Below are 19,156 nucleotides of genomic sequence, written 5' to 3' on the forward strand. Positions count from 1 at the left end.
GTTACCCAAAGGAGTAACTCATGAGGTAGAAGATGGATTTGACTTGGTTTTTACTGAAAGGGGCTGAGCCTGCTGGAGGGGAGATGTGCTCGGGCTCAAACGATCACAGCTGTGCCCAGGGGCAGAGCTCTTGCTGCCTCCTCATCAATGCACTGAGTTCTGGGGGTGCTGCCAGTGTTCTCCCCAGGGCAGCAGCAATCGAAGGGTCCAGCTGGTTCTGTGGCTTTGGTGGTCCCCTCACTGTGCTCCCACCTCTCTCCTGCTCCCTGCTGCGTCCAGCCGGGCTGCACCCCACTCCTCCCCTTACACAGGATGCTGCAGAGCTGATTTCAGCCTATGTGGCAACACCCTCACTTCATCTTTCTCAGATCTGGGGGGTAGGGGATGGCCTCTGGCCCTCCTGGGTTCCTCCACGCTTTCCTGGGTGCTCTGCACTCCCTTGGCTCAGCTCCCTGGGGCTCCCTTGGATTCACCTGGGCTTTCCTGGTCTCTCTGGGGCGCACCTAGCATCACTTGAGCTCTTGGGATCTCCCTGGAGGTCTTTTCCCCTGGTTTTGCTGGGCTTTCTTGCACTCTCGTGACCTTTCTCACTAGTGGTTTTCTCGGGTGCTTTCAGGGTGGCCACAGCACCTCTGGGCTTCCTTAATCTCTGCAGAGCAGGATGCTCTTGCATCGCTGGTTTCCCCAGGCTCTCCTGGGCTATTTCAGGCTCCCCTGAGCACAGGCTGCAGCTGCTCCCTGCCAGCTGGCTTCTGTCCCTCATGGTAATCCTCAAATTACTGTGTTAGACCTCACTAAGGAGGCAGTGATTTCTGGGCCCTGGCAGGGGCTGGGAGCCGGAGGCCAGGCTGCCGTCTGGAGCTGGCTGCCGGAGGATCGAGGTTTGCTGGCACAGGAGGGAGCAGGGGCCATCAGGCACCATCATGCTTTTGGCAAGGGGCAGGTTTAGTTTCAGCCCCGCGCCAGTATGTCCAGCCACAGGCTCTGTGGTGGGATGAGCAGCAACTTCCAGCAGGGCCCTGCCAGAGCCACTGCCACTGCCAGAGTGTTTCCAGTCTGGGACAGGGAATCGGCACAAGCTGTGAAGCAATTTCAGAGACTGAACTGGGCTGGGCCAAGAAGCTGGTGGAGGGACCTGGGAGCAGCTGGCACTGTCACCCTGTCACTTCTCCTTCTCTGTGCTCCTGGTGCCTGGGGAAGGGGCTGCTGGTTCTGCTGCTCGGAGGGCTCTGGTGAGGGCTGTGCACTGAGCAGGACTAGGCTACAGAGACAGAACATGGTCCCAGGTGTCACCTCAGCAGACACAGGGATCAGGCCTGGGGCTGAGCGCCAGAACAGCACCACGGGGCCAGGGAGGAAAGCTTTGTTCTTACCCACGGTGAGAGCTGTGCTGGTCCCCAGGGTGACCGGGAACTTTAAACAGATTTGTGCTTTGTTAATCCAGCTTTCCGTTTGGCTGCACCATGATGCTCCTGGTGGTGGGAGAGAAACCAGAGACTGGGCAGCATCCCTGGGGCTGCCTGGGCTGGAGGCTGCTGATAGAGGAGCGAGCAGAAATGTCACGATGCAAAGAGGTTTCTGGGAGGGGGTGTTTATTTAGCATGGGTATAATAGAAGCACTGTTCACAATAATTAAATGGCCAAAAAGGAGAGGGAGAAGACCTTGGCAACTGGAGCTCCAGACAGAAATACAGAATCACAGCATATGAAGTGCGAGGAGCAAATAAAAATATTTGCAGCCAAGGCATGTTTTGGGCATTCCCAAAGCCGGGGCCCAAACACTGAACCTTCAGACTGATCCATTTCTCACCCCAGTTCCCTATGGCCTCAGCTCCCTTTCCTTCCCCCCCACTCAGGACCTTGGAGGAGGTCCTGTCTGGACCTGTAATGCACAAATGTGTCTCAGTTCTAAGTGGCAATCCCTGTGCTCCTGAGGAGGCTGAGCCAGAACCTGGCCATGCCTGGGGGAAGGTGCTTTCAGCACCAAGAGGGCCTCTCACGAACAGAACAAACCTCTCCCAGACCCCTCCTCTCTTAAGTGCAGGCTCCATCAGTGAGCGCTGAGGCGAGTCCTGCTTGTCACATGTGCACAGACAGGTTGGGTTTTACTGCCTTGAGCGCAGCCAGTGTCTGTGACAGCTCTTCATTTAATCCTGATTTCTTGAGCCTTTGGAGAGGAGAAGGAAAGAGGTTAAACCCCCCCAAGCTATTGACTGTTGGCTGTGACATTGCACAGTCAAAAAAAAAAAAAAAAAAAAAAAAGGACAAAAAGCAGAGCCAGCTTGGGTTTCTTTTCTGGAGTTGGCTGGCCCTGGTCCCAGCTGCCACCTTCTACTTCAGCAAGCAGAGAGCGTGCGGGAGACCGAGCCCAGGGCTGGTCCATGGAGCCCTTGGTGGGGTAACCACAGCTCCATGTTGGGCTCCACGGTCCCGCTCCCTTGGCTGCATGAGGGCAGCAGCAGCACGGAGTGGCTACCCCTGCTGCCTGCTTTGGGGCTGAGGAAACATGTCCCCACATGCATTGGCAGCATGTCCCAAGACAGTGCCAACTGCTTTAGGAAGGCAGTGGGTCTAATCACACTAATTCCAGATGTGAGCAGCTGGTAGAGGTGGGGGGTGGGGCAGCAGGACAGAGCCGGCTGCCACGTGGGCCTCTCCGGGTCGAGCTGCCCAGCACGGTGCAGTCCTGGGGAAGGGCACCTGGAGCAGCTGTAGCTTCACAGAAAACGCTCTCAGACCTCACAGGGTGGGCTAGGAGCTGCAGCAGGGTCACGTCATGCCTGGCCTGTCCTAGGCCCCACGGGGAGTGGCCCTGCAGCTGGAGGAGCACTGCAGCTGAGGTGATGCCCGGGGAGCCGAAGGTCCCTTACCACAGCATCCGCAAGCAGCAGGTAGGGTGCCTGAGCACCTCGCACAGCAGCTGCACGCTGCCATCTCCCAGGTCATTCTCGCTCAGGTCCAGCTGCTCCAGGCTCTGGCTGGTGCTGAGCACAGCACCGAGGTCCCCACAGCAGGCATCGGTGAGTTGGCACTGCCACAGGCTGCCAGGGAAGCGGTTGGAGAAAGATGTTTGGCCATTTCGTGCACACTCCTGCACAGCCAGAAGCCTTGCCAGTGCCGCCTGCCCACCCGCCCCAGGTCCTCTGGATGCCTGGAAATAGTTTCCAGGGAGGACTCGCTCTAGGCTTCTTGTGAGGTCTCTGATGCTGGGTATAATCTCCCCAGAATGCGCAACATCGCTTCAGGTGGGCACAGCAGGGCTGGGCTTCCTCCTGGCTGGGGTACCCCTGATGACCTCTCACAACCACTGACCACAATCGGGGTGATCTTTAAGGAGCAAACACCTATGGACCGCGCACCCGAAATGTGCTGGTGGATGGACTAACAGCAGTGAGGGTACTGCTGCTGCGCCTGGGAGAGCTTTAAATCCTAGTTATCTCATCTGGGTGACCATAAACAATCTCAGCCAGATAATAAGTAAATAATTCTATGGGTTTGAGCTGTTAGCACCCCACCTGTTGAAGCTGTCACACCGACCTGATGTCTGAACGGCCCTGGGGAAGGATGGTGACCGGCCACAAGGGGACTCACCGGGGGAGCACAGGCAAGTCGCAGATGGTCCCTGGAGACACCATTGTCCCCCAGGGACCCTCTGGGAGCCACCCACCTCAGTCTCTGCAGCCGGCAGCCTGGATCCCGCAGCCCCTCACTCAGCCGCCGCACACCCTCGTCCCCCAGCTCGTTGTCCCCCAGCTGCAGCTCCATCAGGCTGGGGCTGGCGGGGAGCATCGTGGCCAGAGCCCTGCAGCTTGCCTCTGTCAGCCGGCACCGCCACAGCCTGCACGGGGACAGGCAGAAGAGAGGGGCCTCATCACGGCTGCCTTCTGAACTGCAGGGACAGTGCCCACAGCCCCCCCTCCACACCAACCACCCCTTTGCCCTGGGGCCAACGGGGCCCCTGCCCTCAGGGAACCTCGCTTCTGTACTTTTGCCAAATCTTGTAGGTTTATCCTCTTTGACTCCCGTCGTTACAGGTGTGGGCAGCACCCACAGCCCCCTGGAGGCACTGGCTAGGGGGTTCTCGGGTCCTTCAGGACCAGAAAGCTGCCACCTGCCCCAGCAGAGGCAGGTCTCCCACCCAGGGGTACTGCAGCCCCCTCCCCTTGGCTCACCATCACTACTGGAGCCCAGGAGCTTAAAACCCCTGCCAGACCGACGGGCTGCATCACCTGTCCCCCTCCTCTGGCTCTGACACTGTTCAAAGCAAAAGTGCTGCCCACCACCCCAGCTAGCTACCCTGCCTCGGTGCCTCCGCCGGCCCACCCAGCCCCCTTCTCCCAGGGGGTCCGCGCAGCTGGGGGTTGTTGCCTGAGCCCTGGGAAACGCTGCCAACTCCAATTTTACCACTCCTGCCGTGCAGCCTCTCCGCAGCCTGTTCTGCCTGCCTTTCTGCTACCTAGAATGGCTGACAGGGAGCTCGTTCATCACTCCAGAGGAAAAAGGGGGTAAAAAGCTCAAGTTTAAAGGCAGATGGGACAGCCAGAGCTGTCCCTGTGGTGGCAGCCCTGGTGAAAGATGGCAGTCACCTCTGCCCTGCAGGGCTTAGGAGGGCAGCCAGCACAGTGCTGTGTAGCCCAGGAGCATGTTACATCTTTCAAGCAACAGGCAGCAACTGCTTTCTATTTTTGACTTGCGGACATCCCACTTGCAGAGGTGCCCACCCAGCAATGCCCCCCATGGAGCCACCCACCTCAGTCTCTGCAGCCGGCAGCCTGGATCCCGCAGCCCCTCACTCAGCCGCCGCACGCCCTCGTCTCCCAGCTCATTGTCACTCAGGTGCAGCTCCGTCAGGCTGGGGCTGGTGGGGAGCATCATGGCCAGAGCCCCGCAGCTTGTCTTGGTCAGCTGGCACCGCCACAGCCTGCATGGGGACAGTGTTGTGGTTAAGCTGGGCTCGATCCCCTGGAAGCCACTTCTTTCCAAAAATCACCTGCTGCTTTTTGGGCCTGGGGATGCAGTCAGGCTGTTTGATTAGCACGGCTCAGGGAGAGCAACGTTGCTCAGGAGGGACAGAGCAGCACCCTGCACACCTGGCCACAATCCCACCCCAAAGGTGTCTACTGGGAACAGAGCGGGGCCTGCCAGCTCGACACCCCATACCAGAGCCTTTGCATGCTGCAGTTGGGTCCTGCTAGTGCCCTGCACAGCTCCTGCACGCCGCCATCCCCCAAGGGATTGTCACTCAGGTCCAGCTCCACCAGGCTGGGCATGGTGCCCAGCACAGCAGCCAGGTCCTTGCAGCCGGTGGCCGTAAGGTTGCAGCAGCCCAACCTGCAGGAGAGTCAGTGGTGAGGCTGCCTGTCCGCCGGTGCTGCCGCCCTCCCTTCCATCACCCCAGGTTGGAGCAGTCCTGGGCAGTGTCCCCTGCCTGGGCCCAGGCATGGAGGGGGCTCCTGCCATGGCTCTGGGTTCACTATGTTGGAAAACAGCGGGGAGCATCTTCCTGCCCTCTCCCCATCCTCCCCCGGGGCTGGCACGCCAGTATCTGGTGCTTGCTGCCATGTTGCCTTGTTCAGCATCCCTGGGTGCAGCAATGCTGAGGGTGGCACAAACACACTCCAGAGTGTGAAACACAACCCAGATCCTCAGACTCTAAAGGACAAAATGCCAAAGTGCAGCCAGGTACCTGGCAGCAATCCCGCTGTGCCAGAGCGTGGAAATGGAGAGGTAAGGTGACCAGGCAGCATCTGCTCAACCAGGGACTAAAGATCTGAGGGCAAACAGTTAATATTGCTTGAATGGGTGAGATTATTCTGCCTCACTTTTGAAGTTTCAGAGAGATTTCCTCTTTCAAATCTCATTGTCCAGTCTGAATCTACACCAGGGGAAAACGGGAGAACACACCCCCTAGAAACACAGAAGGGAAAATGCAGACACCAAGGGATGGTTCATCCCCTTCCCAGAAATGGTCCATGGGTTGAATCTGCTTCTGCAGTTACATGTTTCTGGATGGTGTGTGGCCAGCCCTGCTCCTGCCACAGCACACAGGGACCCAAAAACACACGCAGCTGCAGAGCAAGAGCCAGGGGAAAGATGTCTGGGGTGCACTGAGGCAGCCACAGACAAGCAGACAGCGGGGATGGTAGCAGACACCTCTCCTCTAGCCTCGGCACTGAAAATTAGTTCTCTCTCTTACTTCCCTACAGCACCCTAGCAGAGGCATGGAACTAAATTATATTGATGGACAAGGCAACAATAAGGGTCAGGCCCCCGCGACAAGTAGGTCAGCAATGCCTCAAGCTATCTTCGGCACCAGCAGCATCGGTAAACGGGCCTCTGTCATTTCTTTTTCTTTTTTCCTTCCTCTCCCAGGCTGGCGAGGAGAAGAGGCGAACACTCCCGCAGCCCCCCGGAGCTGGCACCATCCCTTACCGCAGCATCCGCAGCTGGCAGGCGCCGCGCCTCAGCCCCCGGCACAGCAGCTGCACACCACCGTCCTGCAGGTCCTTGTTGCCAGCCAGGTCCAGCTCCACCAGCGTGGGCTTGGTGCTGAGAACGGAGGCCAGAGCGGCGCAGCAGGCGCCTGTGAGCTGACACTGATCAAACCTGCCAGAGATGCGGAGGGGAGCCACGGGGTCGGCACAGCTGCCCGGCCACACGGATGCACCACCCAACCCCTCACTCACACAGCCGCCACGGATGATGTCCCCAACCCGACCACCCTCACAGATGGCCTCCCGGGAGCAGGGGCACAGCCCACCCTGCCGCGTGGTGAGCTGTGGTGGCACGTGGTCACCCCACCCCCCCCATGCAGCGAGGACACCGGCCACTGCCTGCGGCCCCTGACAGTGGCAGGCCCTCGGTGGCTCTGCGCAGAGGTGACTCTCATCCCCAGCCATGAAGAGGCTGGGCTTGGCTTGTTTTCCTATTTCACCTGGCAGAGAAGAGCAAGGTACCTTAACTTCTTTAATTTACAGTCTGACTTTTCCAAGGCTTGGCAAAGCAGGTGAATGGGTGACTGCTTCCCCTCCTCTTGCTGTTTTTCCCTGAAAACAAATAAGAGGTGCATTGTACTCCTATTTCTATTCCTACTCATAATCTATTCCTTTCCTGTTCTATTCCTATCCTATCCCCATTCTTATCCCATTCTGTGCTAGCCTATGTTATTGTGTTCTATGCTATCCCATTCCTATCCTATTCTATGCTACCCTATTTTATTCTATCCTATGATATCCCATTCCTAGTCCTAGTCCCAGTCTATTCTTATCCTATCCTCTCCCTATCACTATCCCATTTCCTATTCCTACCCCTATATTGCTCTGTGGCCGCTGGCTGCATCCCCAGATTAGACCCATAGGCCCTTGCCGACGTTCCAGGTGCAGTGGGAGGACTGGCCCCACTGCGGGCTCCTCCACATGGTCATCACAGCTCTTTGGGCTCTAAGGGATTCACCACTTTGTGGCTCAGCACCCTACGCACCAGCATGCCTGCTTGGCTGGCTGCGGGCCACCGCAGTCCTCGGGGTCATCCCACAGGAAGGAGCAGTGCCCCAGGTCAAGCGACTCCAGCTTGGGGAAGTTTTTTATGCTGAAGGAAAGGACGACCTGGTCGAAGCGCTTGAGGTTGAGCCCTCGCAGGTACACCCCCGTGAAAGGATCCAAGGCGGCTGCCACAAACTGCTCATCCTGGAGCTCATACAGACAGTGGCAGACCTCCAGCTCGCGGATCACCGCCGTCTTCTGCATCAGAAGAGCCAGGGCTGTTTTCTGGCTGTTTTGAAGCCATGCCAGTAATTCCTGTGTAATCCTGGGGGCAATTTTACACCCAGTCTTCTCCTCCAGCTCCCTCCTGCGTTCCTCATTTAAGAGCCCGAAGAGGAACCGCACAGTTAGCATGAAGTAGTTCCTGGAGTTGCCATAACTCTCCAGCAGCTCCTTCACATCCCTGGTAGGACCGGTGGGGGCTTCCACTGCCTCCCCTTCATCTTCCAGCAGGTAGAAGAGGGCTGCAAAAAACTCCTGGAAGCTGAGGTGGATGAAGCTGTAGGTGCTGACGCAGGAGATGTCCTTCTGGAAGAGGTGCTCATTGAGGAGGAGCGGGAGAGCTTCTCGCTGGTCCAGCATGTACCCCTGCACCTCCTTCTCCTCGAAGAAGACCTTCTGCTTCCAGATGCCACTGGCCGCCAGGCAGCACAGCCTCCTGAGCAGCCTGGGCATGCCTTTCTTTAGCTGGCCGCTCAGAGACTGCATCAAGGCAGAAAGGTAGAGGATGTAGATCCCCGTCGTGGTCCTGGGGCTTTGGATGAGACCCCCGGTGCATCTGAGCTGCTGCTTCATGACGGTGCAGACGATCCAGCACACAATGGGCACCAGGCACATGGTGAAGAGCACCTCATTCCCTCTGACTAACTGGAAGGCAGCAGCCGCCTGCTCCTCATTTCCAAAAAACCTGTAGAAATAATCCTTCCTCTCTGCCTCCGAAAACCCCAGGATTTCAGCGTAGCGCTCACAGTCCAGGAACCTGCCCAGTCTCTGCAGGGCGGCCGGCCTCGTGGTGATGAGCAGGGAGCTCTCGGGCAGGAGCCTCCTGCGGAAGAGGCTGCTCAGGGTGATTTCCACCGGCTTTGGCTCCCAGAGCTGAGAGGACAGCTCAGTCTGGGGCCGGTCGAAGGAGAAGCGGAGCTCATCAAAGCCATCAATCACGAACAGGAGCTTCTCTGGCTGCTCCAGCATCTTAGAGAGTGGTGGAGAGCTGCCAGGGTAGCACCAGGTGATGAGGTCGGCCATGCTGGCCTGGCTGGTGAGGAGGTTACCCTCCCGGCAGTGGATGTAGAAGACATAGTCAAACTCTGTGAACACCTTGTCAGATGCCCAATCCAGCACAATCTTCCTGGCCGTCATTGTCTTGCCCACACCCGCAGCTCCCAGGAGCACAACCACCCTGGGGGTCCAGCCATCAGGGTCGGGCTTGAAGAGGTCACCAACAGCGATGGAGGAGTTGGCTTGCTCCTTCATGAGCTCCGCATGCCTCTGTCCCATGGCCACAATCTCATGCTCCCGTTCCTCTTCATCAAGGTGCTTGTTGATGATTACCAGCTTCAAGTACCTGGTGTTCAGGCTCACGTCATCACCCAGCCGGGCGTTTTGGTCCTTTATGCGGCTGTATGCCTGGCTTATGGCTTTTTTGTAATTCCTCTGGTAATCTGGAAGGGTGGGAGGCCACCTCACATGTCTGCAGACCACCAGGCAAGCAGCAGCAGAGCTCCCCCCACTTCTCCCCACCGGCACCTACCTGGTGACGATGGTCCCAGTACAGCAGCGGGCGCCAGGGCTGGAAGAGAAAGCGGTGTTAGTGGGCAGCACTGCTGAGACCCTGACACCACCAAATCCTCTTCCATCTCCTCCTACCTGAAGCAGCCCCCGGTACGAGGACCCCCAACCCACCACCCTTTCTGTAGCATCCTCCTGGCCCCAAACACGGGATGTTGTGGACGCAACCCCCAGGATGCAGTACCCGGGACCCCACGCAATGCTGCATCAGCCTTCCCACCTTTCTCTCTGCTTTCCCGGAGCAGGGTGGCAGCCTTGCGGAGCTGGATGCGCTCAAAGACGGCTACAGCCACATCCAGGGCGGCCTCCTCACCGTAGAAATCCAACATGAGGTTCGTGGTATCCACGCAGCCAGCCTTCTCCAGCCGCCCCCAGCCAATGGGTTTCCTGCCCTGCAGGTCTCCACGGGCCAGCACATGCCGAAATTTTTTAAAATCCAGCTCTGAGAGGTCTTCCAGGGCCTGGACCAGCAGCTCCCCAGCAGTGCTCGGGGGGCTGCCCCCACTTGGGACGCAGCTCCTGCTGCTGCGCACCCCCATGGGGAGAGCCCTGACACCCGGCTAACACCCAGCCCCGTGCCTGTGATGGGGGGACAAGGTTTGGGGAAATCATCCTGTGAAGACACCCCCCCCCCAGCCCTGCAATGCAGCCCCATCCTGGTCGTGCTGTCTCTGCCCCAGGGGAGCTGTGGCCCCCGCTGCCCCCAGCCTCATCCTCCCTGCTCTGCTCCCTGGGGACCAGGGCTGTGGGGCTGGCTGCCCCCAGCCAGGCACCATGGTTCCTGCCTGCTGTCCCTCCCCTGCTCCCCCAGCCCAAACCCTCCCCACCAGCACGAGGAGCAGTGGGGCAGTCACCCAGGGGCTTGCCACCAAAGCCTCACTAGAGCCATGTCCCACCACGTAAGCAGTGTCCCTACTGCTATGTCCCCGCCAGGAGATAAATGTCCCTTCCAGGAGAGCCATACCCCAGCGGGAAAGCAGTGGACCTACCAGAAGAGCAATGTCCTCACCAGGAGAGTACCATCCTCACCAACAGACCCATGTCCCCACTAGGAGAGCAACATCCCTACCAGGAGAGCCATGTCCCCAAGGATAACTGTGTCCCCAGCAATGTCCCACCTGGGTCACAGCCGGGCAGCTGGCCCCGTTCCGGAGCAAGGCCGTACAGTGCGGCCGGGGCAGGTGGGTCTGCAGGGCCGGCCGGAGGCTGTGGTGGCCGGGCAGAGCCCAGCCGGTGAGCAGCACAAGGGCGCCGATTTCCTGCACCAGCAGTTTCACTTTTCAAAGCGTGCTGCTGTTTCCTTCCCTCTCAGGTCAAGGTTCTCACACTTCATGTCCTTTCTGTGCCTCATCTGTTTTTCCCTTTTCTTCTCTTTTCTTCTTAGATCCAGCTCCTTCCCTCTCACGCTGCAGCAGAGGGTTGCACTGAAGGCACAGGGACCTCGGCGCCCGGCTCAGCTGCAGCCAAGCCCAACTCAGATGGGAACATGCCAGCAAGCAAAAACAGCCCTTGCCTGGCCCAGCCAAGGGTAGGCAGTGACTTTTACCACTCTGCCTTGAAATTCATCCTGCCACGGAGCCAAACATCAGTTCTGGCATCCCACCTCCAGGGAAGCGTCGGTCTGGTGGCCCATCACTATCTTCAGCAGGTGATGGAGGTGGCTCTGCTCTCCCCAGAGTGCTTCAACAGGCAGAGGGGTCCTGCACTGGGAACAGGTCACACCACAAGTTTATTTGGTCAAGCAAAAAGCCTCAAAAACTTAAAAAACCTGAGGCTGCTGAATGGGTAACAGACCTAAAATCTAGTGGGACCCACCTGAGCTGCTGCCAGAGGAAGGGGCAGCCTGAGGAGCCACTCTGAAGAGAAAATTCAGGCAGCTGAATCTGGGCTGCAACCCCCACCCCCACATTCCCACCCCCACACAGCCCTTTGCATGCTCCTGGCAATGAAATTGAGCTGTAAGCAAACAGCTGTGAGCAGCTCGATTGCAGAGTGCAACAACCTGTGGGGCAAACGTGGCTGGTGCTGAGGGGGCCCGAATGGGTGGGTGAGTGGGTGGGTGGAGGGGGGCAAGGCGGCAGAGCCCCCACCCCGGAAAATGCTTCTGCGGCCCCCGAGCAAGGCACAGGCAGGAGTATGTGGGCACCAAACAAAACAACCCCAACTCTTTCTGAGACTGAAACTGCAAAAATGCCTCCACAGCAGCTTTGCAGGAGGTAGTGATGTGTAGGGTGTGAAAGGCAGTGGAGAGCAGGCACTGGCTCACCTACGGCTGCTGCCTGCACCAGGGCGCCGATGTGAGCGGTGTGTGTACAGCAAAACTGAAGTATCCCAGGGGGATACACAGCTCCAACTGCCCTCGCTGCAGCCGTGACCCGTCCGGTGCAAAGGCAAATCCCACAAGAGCAAGACCTGCTTCACCCATGGCAAAGCACTTCAAAGCTGTAACTCCTCACCTTGGCATGGACGTGCCAGGCTCAACTCCGAAACCCACTTTGGGTTTGGGATTTCTGCCACCAGCTCATGACTGCAGAGAGCATCAGCCGAAGGAAAAATGTATCTTGGATGGAGAGACACCCAAACTTAAGTCAAACCAAGCCCTATTGCTGCCAGGATGCCGGGGTGCTCCCTTTTCCCCGAGTTTTACTCATTTTACCGCGATGGCATTCAGGCTGGATTAAATTAGTGCAAACTCATTAACGGTTGTGGAGCATTTTATTCTTTAAAAGAGTCAAGGACTGGTCTAATGTATTAAGCGTGATGCTGGGGAAACTGAAAGCCAGTCCTGCTCAGCACTGACGTTATCACTTAGGTATCGGTGGTGTAGCAGCCGGACACACGGTGGGTGCGGCGAGGCTTTGCAGGGTGGATGGGCATTTGCCCTGCTTGGTGGTCTGCTCGGCACAGCCGCAGGCTGCGGCGCTCACCCGCTGCCCTTCCTGTGCACCTCCTGCCCCCAGGGGAGAAGCTCGGCTGTGGTTTGGCAGCTGCCACCCAAACCGGCATGGGTGTGTTGCATCAGCTCCCGACTTAACAGAACTATATTTTAGCGTTGAACTATATGTTAAATAGGTATGTGCATAAAGTTTAGGTCAAGCTGACTCACCCCTCTCAAGTTGTCAAAACTGGTGAATGGAAGGGCTTCTAGCCATGGGAGGCAGCCCTGGGAAACCACCAGCCGATGGGGAAGAGACCACCATTACCTAAACTGTGCAGAAAGAAGCTACAAGTGAGAAACTTGTGACCGCAAGAGGAGCCAAGCTGGTAAGGTGTTGCAGTCCACAGAAAATTAGTTGGAAGTAGGACAAAGGTAATTGTGGGCAGTGGGAGATCGTGACCTCTGATGCAAATAGCCCCCAAAGAGAGGGCAAGCCCCCACCTGGGGAGCATGCAGGGCTGGCAGAAAGCTCCAGTGGTGTGCCGAGGGTGCGTGCCGTTTGCACTAGAAGTGGCAAATGTGTAACAGTCCTGTGTGTGAACGAAATGGGTACCCAGTGTGCTACAAATACGGCAGTGCTCTGCTGCACACGTGTGCTCTCCAGTAGCTGGATGTGCATACTAGGAAGAAAGATCCCCCACGCCCCCAGCGCTGCAATAAACCAAGGTGGGCTTTCTAAACTATCGTTCGGCCTGGAGAGTTTTTGTGGTTACAATTTTTGGCAACACGGGAATGGGGCCTCACCAGCAGCCTGAAATGAAACGGCTCCGTCCCTCTCTGCAGCCCCAGCCCTCTGCCATGCTGCTAGTCAGCCTTGGCCCCTCATGGGCACGCTCAGCAGTGGGGGCCAGGAGAGGACTGGCAATATGCCCGAGCCCTCCCCATCACTCCCTGGCATGGGAAGACATGTAGCCTCCGGCATCTCCCACAGTCCCGTTCCATGCCCAGGTGCTCACAGTGGAGGCAAATACAGCAAACCTTTTTTGGTTTTGAGTGCCAGAGGCACTGGTCCGGGCATCACAGCAGCCAACCGGCCTGGCTTGGGGCTGTGAGAGGCAACGCTGGGGGCCGGGAGGGTGCTGTGGGAAGGACCGTGTGTCCTGCTGCTGTCTCAGGCTGCCAACCAAGAGCTGTGCTGCCTGCTGATGTGCCGAGGTGGCTGGGGGAGCTCCTCTTTGTAACAGCTTTGACCACCCATCATAAGAAGAGATGCAAACATTCCTCTCCTTTCCTCCTCCTCTCCAAAGCTTGAATGCATACGGGTTGAATGAAACAAGCTATCAGATGCTGCCTGCCCTGAAAGAGACAAAGCCCTGAGTATAAGGCAGATTTATTGATCCAGGGTCCTTGGAGCCATCCCAAGCTCCTGGGGGCCAGGGTCACTGAGCCTCGGTGAGCCGGCTGCAGGGGCGGGGGCTGCCTTACTGCCACAGCTCCTGGAAAAAGGGGAGGGGGAAGGAAAATTGAAAACAGAGGGGGGTGGAAGCAAGCTTGGAGTGATCATCCAAAAGGCCAGCGCCCTCCTGCATGTGGTTTTGTCCCAGAAATGCTGTTCCGATGAAGCTGGACTCTCACAGGAGGGCTCCATGGGCGAGCTGGTGGAGGGCAGCCCGGGCTCCTTCCCACCCCGAAGGCGAGCATCCTAACCCTGGATCCAGGAGAGCAGCTGGCAGCTCCTTTGGGGATGCTGCCCAGCCACCATGGCTGTGACCACCACCCAGCTCTACAGTGCCACTTGGCCCCACGAGCCGTTGCAAACAAGCCCCAGCCAGGGTAATTTGCTGGTTTATTTGCTGCTAACATAGTCCAAAAGGCTGGGGGAGTGGAAAAAAACTCGGCGCTAATAGATGCTGGGAAGAGATCTGCAGCCAGGCTTGGGTCTTATCTCTAATTATGTATCTGTCTGAGCTGCAGCTGGCTCCTGGGATGTCTGGGTGTATTCAGCTCCTGGAGTTTCCCTTGAAGCCTGCTGGGAGCCCGGGCTTCAGGCACCGAGCATCGCCAATTAATACCCACCGCGCGGAGAGGCGGCTGTGTGCCGTCTGGCTGCAAGCCGCGGCGGCGAGGAGCCGTCCCACGGGAAGTGGGGAGCAAACAGCCCCTGGGCAATGCTGCTGGAATACCGGGATCAGGCGGGGCCGGTGGTTTCAGCTGGGAAAAGGAACAACTCCATGAAAACAGCAGGAGAAAATTAAACCGAGGAACCCCCCGCACACTCCCCAGATGCAGGCAGGCTGGGTTTTGAAAGTGCCTCCTTTCCAAAAACGCCATAGCCATGGTGTTGCGATGTTTCCAGAGCTAAAACATGGGCATCCTTGTCATCCGAAAGGGCTGTTTCTGTGGTAAAAAGCCAGCCACTGGGAGGAGAGCGGCTCGCTAAAACCTGCTCCGTCCCCTCCCCATCCAAAAGGAGAAGGGAAACAGAAATTTTCAGCTCGTGTGGAGCGAAACAATCAGTGTCAACCTGAGGCATTTTCCAGGAGAAAAAAAAATAAAAATGACAAAACCCACATCTCAGCTTATAGCAGGCTGGAAGGGGGTTTGTGTGCTGGGTTAGGCAGGCTTTTAAATGGGAACGCATTCATCCCTGCTGCAGCCACCGCCGCTGCAACCCCACCCCAGCCAGCGGGTCCGGGCGGCCTGGATGCATTAGGGTGAAAACAGCCAGGAAACATCGCTCCCGGTTTGATGCAGGCTGCCTGCTTCTTCCCCTCTGCCGATATGTAATTTGTTTCTGTTTTCAGAGCCTGGGAAACCCTGAATCACCCCATCCCACGGAGGATGCCTCCCCAGGGCCAGGGGTGCAGGGAGGGCTGGGAACTACCCACTCCATCTCACTCGGATGCCTCAGCCCTTTGGGTGCAGGTCCCCCCAGCCTGGCCAGGGTGTCCCCGGGGTGGGGGCATTTCTACCCGCTGCCATCTCCATGTCTCCATTGCTCCGGCAGCTCCACATCCCGCTCTCCTGTTGCTCAGAGATGTGGAGGCAGTTGCTAAGAGACACCGAAACGTCAGTATCTGGCCCTCAAGGAAAAAAAAAGAGGAAAAAAAAAAAAAAAAAGAGACAGAGAAAGAGAGAGACAAGGGAGGACGAGGAGGAGGAGGAGGGGAGGAAGGAGGTGGGGAAAGACCTGCTCCCATTGCCAGGCTCGGCAGCAGCCTTGGCCGCTGCTGCAGGAGCCGCTCTCCCAACTTGGCGGCCTCCAGGGTGAGGGCGGCTGCCCAGGGACCCCCGGCCCACCACCCAGGCCCGGCGGCCGCAGGGAGCCAAGCCCCCGCTCATCTCCTGGCCAGCGTGAGTACCCCGGGGGACCCTGGCACCACCGGAGGGCTCGGGGGGGCCTGTGGAGAAGGGGGGTGGCCAGGCCGGTGGGGTGGGTGTATGTGGTGTGGTGTGTGTGTGTCTGTCCATCCCCACTCTGCCGGTAAGATGGGGCGGTGGGGAGAGGATGGAGCCAAGAAGGCCAGGGGTGAGGGAGGAAAGAGCAAAGATGGCCAGGCGAGGGCGGGCTCGGTGGGCACCACGGGTGGGTGCTGGGGAGGGGGATATCCCCACAGGAGAGCTGAGGGGAGGGTGTCCCTGGCACTGGGCTGAGGTGGTGGTGGCAGGGGGCTGGCAGGCAGGCTGGGGAGCAGGCCCCCCCCCCCCCCAGCTGCTGCCACTGCTGGCCAGGATGAGCTGTCCAAGGTCAGCAGAGGTGTGGGGGCTCTTTTTTTGGCTGAAATTCCAGGGGAGGGGGCTTGGAGGAGCAGGATGGCCCTGGCAGGGGGGGCACGGGGAAGGCGGGGGTGCCCCACACGGCCACCCCAGGCTGCACGAGCCGCGGCCCCCCCAGCAATGCGTGTGGCTAGCACGGCTTTCTGCTGCCCCTCTTCCTCGCAGGCAGCTGAGAACGGCCCAGTGCCCACCAGCACCCCAGGGCTCGCAGACCACCGTGCCCCTGCGGGGGGCGATTTAACGTGCCCCCCCGAATGTCGCCGGGATGCCTGGAGCATCGCGCTGATAGCCCAGAGCCTGGCCCCGCTCGCTGCCGCTGCCGGCGGCCCTCAGCGTGAGCCAGGCGGGTGGTCCCTTCCCCGTGGCAGGATGGCCCCGTGAGGGTCCGGGCCTCCCCGCCGGCACTCGCTGGGTGGGGGTCTGCCGCCGCCCCGCCATGCTGCTGGGCCCCTGGCTGGTGGCGGCGGCGGCGGCGGCAGTGGCAGTGGTGGCGGGCGGCGGGGCGGGCTGCCCGGTGCTGTGCACGTGCCGTGGGCAGGCAGTGGACTGCAGCGGGCAGCGGCTCTTCTCGGTGCCCCCCGAGCTGCCGCTGGACACCGGCAACCTCAGCCTGGCCCACAACCGCATCGCCAGCATCCCGCCGGGCTACCTGGCCTGCTACGGCCAGCTGCGGGCCCTTGACCTGCGCAACAACTCTCTGGCGGCCCTGCCGGCCAGGCTCTTCCTGGGGGCTCGCCGCCTGGCCCACCTCGACCTCAGCTACAACAACTTCAGCTTGGTGGCTGCCGACATGTTCCTGGAGGCCAGCGGGCTGCTGCGCCTTGACCTCAGCCACAACCCTGGCCTGCGGCGGGTGCACCCCCATGCCTTCCGCGGGCTGGCCCAGCTGCGGGAGCTGGATCTCAGCTACGGGGGGCTGTCGGCCATCAGCCTCGATGCCCTGGAGGGGCTGCCGGGGCTGGTGGGCCTGCGCCTGGGGGGCAACCCCTGGGTGTGCGGCTGCGCCATGGAGCCCTTCCTCAAGTGGCTGCGGGGACGCATCCAGGGCTGCGCCTCGGGTAGGTGCCGCCCGCGCGCCCCCCACCCCCAACCCGCCCGCACCACGGGGCTCCGGCGGCCGGCCCTGATGCCGCTTCCCCTGGCAGATTCGCAGCTAGCTGAGTGCCGGGCCCCCCCCGAGGTGGCGGGAGCCCCCCTGCTCTCCCTGACGGAGGAGAGCTTCCAGGCCTGCCACCTCACGCTGACGCTGGACGACTATCTCTTCATCGCCTTTGTCGGCTTCGTCGTCTCCATCGCCTCGGTGGCCACCAACTTCCTGCTGGGCATCACTGCCAACTGCTGCCACCGCTGGAGCAAGGCCAGCGAGGACGAGGACGTTTAGGTACTGCCAGCAGCGCCGACAGCCCCCCAGCCCGGATGGCCCGGTGGGGGCACCTGACTGTGCCTTGTCCTCGTCCCCTCCCACCGCCCCCCCCCCGGCTGGGGTGGTCCTCGAGACATCAGCCTGGCCATGGCAGGGGAGACCTGGGGACACGTCCTCCTCCTTTTGGCCCAAAATGGGGAGGTTTTGCCCTGGCAGGCACCCTCCAGGATTGTTCCACCCGCACCGTGAGCTCAGACCCCCCCGCCTCCTGTTGCCACTGCCCAGGGCTGGTGAGGGCAGTGGCATGGGGTCCCACAGGGGTCTCATAGGACCTGGGGGCTGCAGCTGGGAAGCAACCCCCCCTGCTTGGGTGAGAGACCCCCAAAAAGTGGCATGTGCCTTGGGGGACACCAGCCACCCTCCCGGGGTGACAACCAAGGAAATCCGCGCTTTCCGCCCAAAGGCAGCACCGCTGGACCCCCCACGAATCCCACCCACATTCCTTGAAAAGATGGGGGTCCAAGCCCAGGACCCGGTGCCAGCACCCAGCTCAGCACCACTGCTCCCAGGGGAGGGACCTGGGGGATGCCTGTGGTGTGCCAGTGACACCGGACCAAGCCGGGACAGCACCAGGGCCGTGGTACCTGGCAGCAGGCCAAGCTGCAAGCACCCCCCGGGGATGGCTTTCCTGGCCACGTTTTGTTTTTTGCCTTTCTCTTCCAAAGTCTCACACAGGTTCCGGGCCAAACCAGGCACTGAGCATCGCCCGGCGGCTGGGGAACGCCATCGCCTCATCCCTGCTTGCCGATGTGGGAAGGTTGGGAGGCAAAAGGAACTCCAAAAAAAAGACAAAAAAGAAAAAAAAAAAAGAGGAAAAAAAAAAAGAAAGCCAACGGCCCCTCTGTCCAGCTGGGGTGGCCGCTGTCCCTGTGTGTGTGTTTTACACTGTCTTTGTGGCCAGTTCTGCAGCCAGCGCGCGTCAGGCATGAGAGTGGGGCTGAGGGGGACACAGCGTCTCCCAGGAGGGGTCTTCCCATGAGTTGTTTTATTTTTCTTACCTTGTCCCCCCCTGCATGAAGGTAGAGTCTAGATGTGGGTGCAGTTTAAAACCAAACCAAACCAAAAAAAGGGGAAAGCAGGGAATAATGAGGCAATGTGCTGGCTCTGTGATGCCACCTCCACTGCTGAGCACCTCCCGGGGCTTGGAACCCCGGTAGCAGCGTGGAGGCAGAAGGGTGGGTGCATCACCCTGGTGCTATGCTGGTGGTGAGACCCCATGGGGACATGACCTCGCTCAGGCTCCCCAGTCCCTCACCAGGTCCTGTGCCAACCCTGGGGGAGGCGGGTGTCCCGTGATGGGCCTCCCTGAGCTGTGGTGAGGCCGGGCTGCACCCATGGCGTGATGGCACCCATGGTGAGGTGGGACCCACAGCAAGGTTGCACCCGCAGTGGGCTTGCACCCATTGCGAGGTTGCACCGAAGGCACGGCTGCACCCATGGCGAGGCTGCACCCCCACTGTGGCTGCACCCCCCAAGCCCTTCGCCCACAGGAGAGCAGCAGCCCCCAGTGCCGCATGCTGGGAAGGGGCACTTGGGCTCTTTTTTCTTTATTTTCTTCTTTTTTTTTTTTTTTTTTTTTTCTTTCTGGTAAGTCTGAGGCATCGCCCAGCACCCTCTGGATGCCGAGGACAAGACACATCCCTGCACCGGCGGTTCCCGGCCTCATGCCAGGGGACAGTGGAGGAAGAGCCAACACACCTCCCCAGTGCCCCGCTCTCCAGCCAGACCCATTTTCTCTCTCTCCGAAGC

The 19,156-nt window shown here is 59.6% G+C and overlaps 2 protein-coding genes across 2 annotated transcripts; one reads left to right on the forward strand and one right to left on the reverse strand.

The window, feature by feature from the left end:
* Window positions 1-1,580: 1,580 nt before the first annotated feature.
* Window positions 1,581-9,900, reverse strand: NLRP6 (NLR family pyrin domain containing 6). Its single transcript, XM_037403358.1, has 10 exons — window positions 9,550-9,900; window positions 9,292-9,330; window positions 7,480-9,202; window positions 6,957-7,046; window positions 6,433-6,606; window positions 5,161-5,331; window positions 4,751-4,921; window positions 3,668-3,838; window positions 2,871-3,041; window positions 1,581-2,167 (listed from the first exon to the last, which is right to left on the reverse strand). The coding sequence occupies exons 1-10, from the start codon at window positions 9,866-9,868 to the stop codon at window positions 2,080-2,082; spliced, it is 3,117 nt and encodes a 1,038-aa protein (XP_037259255.1). The 5' UTR covers window positions 9,869-9,900; the 3' UTR covers window positions 1,581-2,079.
* A 6,242-nt stretch (window positions 9,901-16,142) lies between these two features.
* On the forward strand, window positions 16,143-18,209 carry LRRC55 (leucine rich repeat containing 55). Its single transcript, XM_037402856.1, has 2 exons — window positions 16,143-17,042; window positions 17,130-18,209. Exons 1-2 carry the CDS (start codon window positions 16,421-16,423, stop codon window positions 17,363-17,365), a joined length of 858 nt encoding a protein of 285 aa, XP_037258753.1. The 5' UTR covers window positions 16,143-16,420; the 3' UTR covers window positions 17,366-18,209.
* Window positions 18,210-19,156: the final 947 nt, after the last annotated feature.

Source organism: Falco rusticolus, chromosome 10 (genome assembly GCF_015220075.1).
Source record: "Falco rusticolus isolate bFalRus1 chromosome 10, bFalRus1.pri, whole genome shotgun sequence".
Taxonomy (NCBI): domain Eukaryota; kingdom Metazoa; phylum Chordata; class Aves; order Falconiformes; family Falconidae; genus Falco; species Falco rusticolus.

What these genes read in the sequence shown, in the direction of transcription:
- NLRP6 (XM_037403358.1), bottom strand. Translation starts at nt 9,868, where the DNA reads ATGGGGGTGCGCAGCAGCAGGAGCTGCGTCCCAAGTGGGGGCAGCCCC. An exon ending in CCAGCCAAGCAGGCATGCTG is followed by an intron (nt 7,047 to 7,479) that starts GTGCGTAGGGTG and finishes ATTTGTTTTCAG; the next exon opens with GGAAAAACAGCAAGAGGAGG. An exon ending in TGCTGCTTGCGGATGCTGTG is followed by an intron (nt 2,168 to 2,870) that starts GTAAGGGACCTT and finishes TCCTCTCCAAAG; the next exon opens with GCTCAAGAAATCAGGATTAA.
- LRRC55 (XM_037402856.1), top strand. Translation starts at nt 16,421, where the DNA reads ATGCTGCTGGGCCCCTGGCTGGTGGCGGCGGCGGCGGCGGCAGTGGCA. An exon ending in CATCCAGGGCTGCGCCTCGG is followed by an intron (nt 17,043 to 17,129) that starts GTAGGTGCCGCC and finishes TTCCCCTGGCAG; the next exon opens with ATTCGCAGCTAGCTGAGTGC.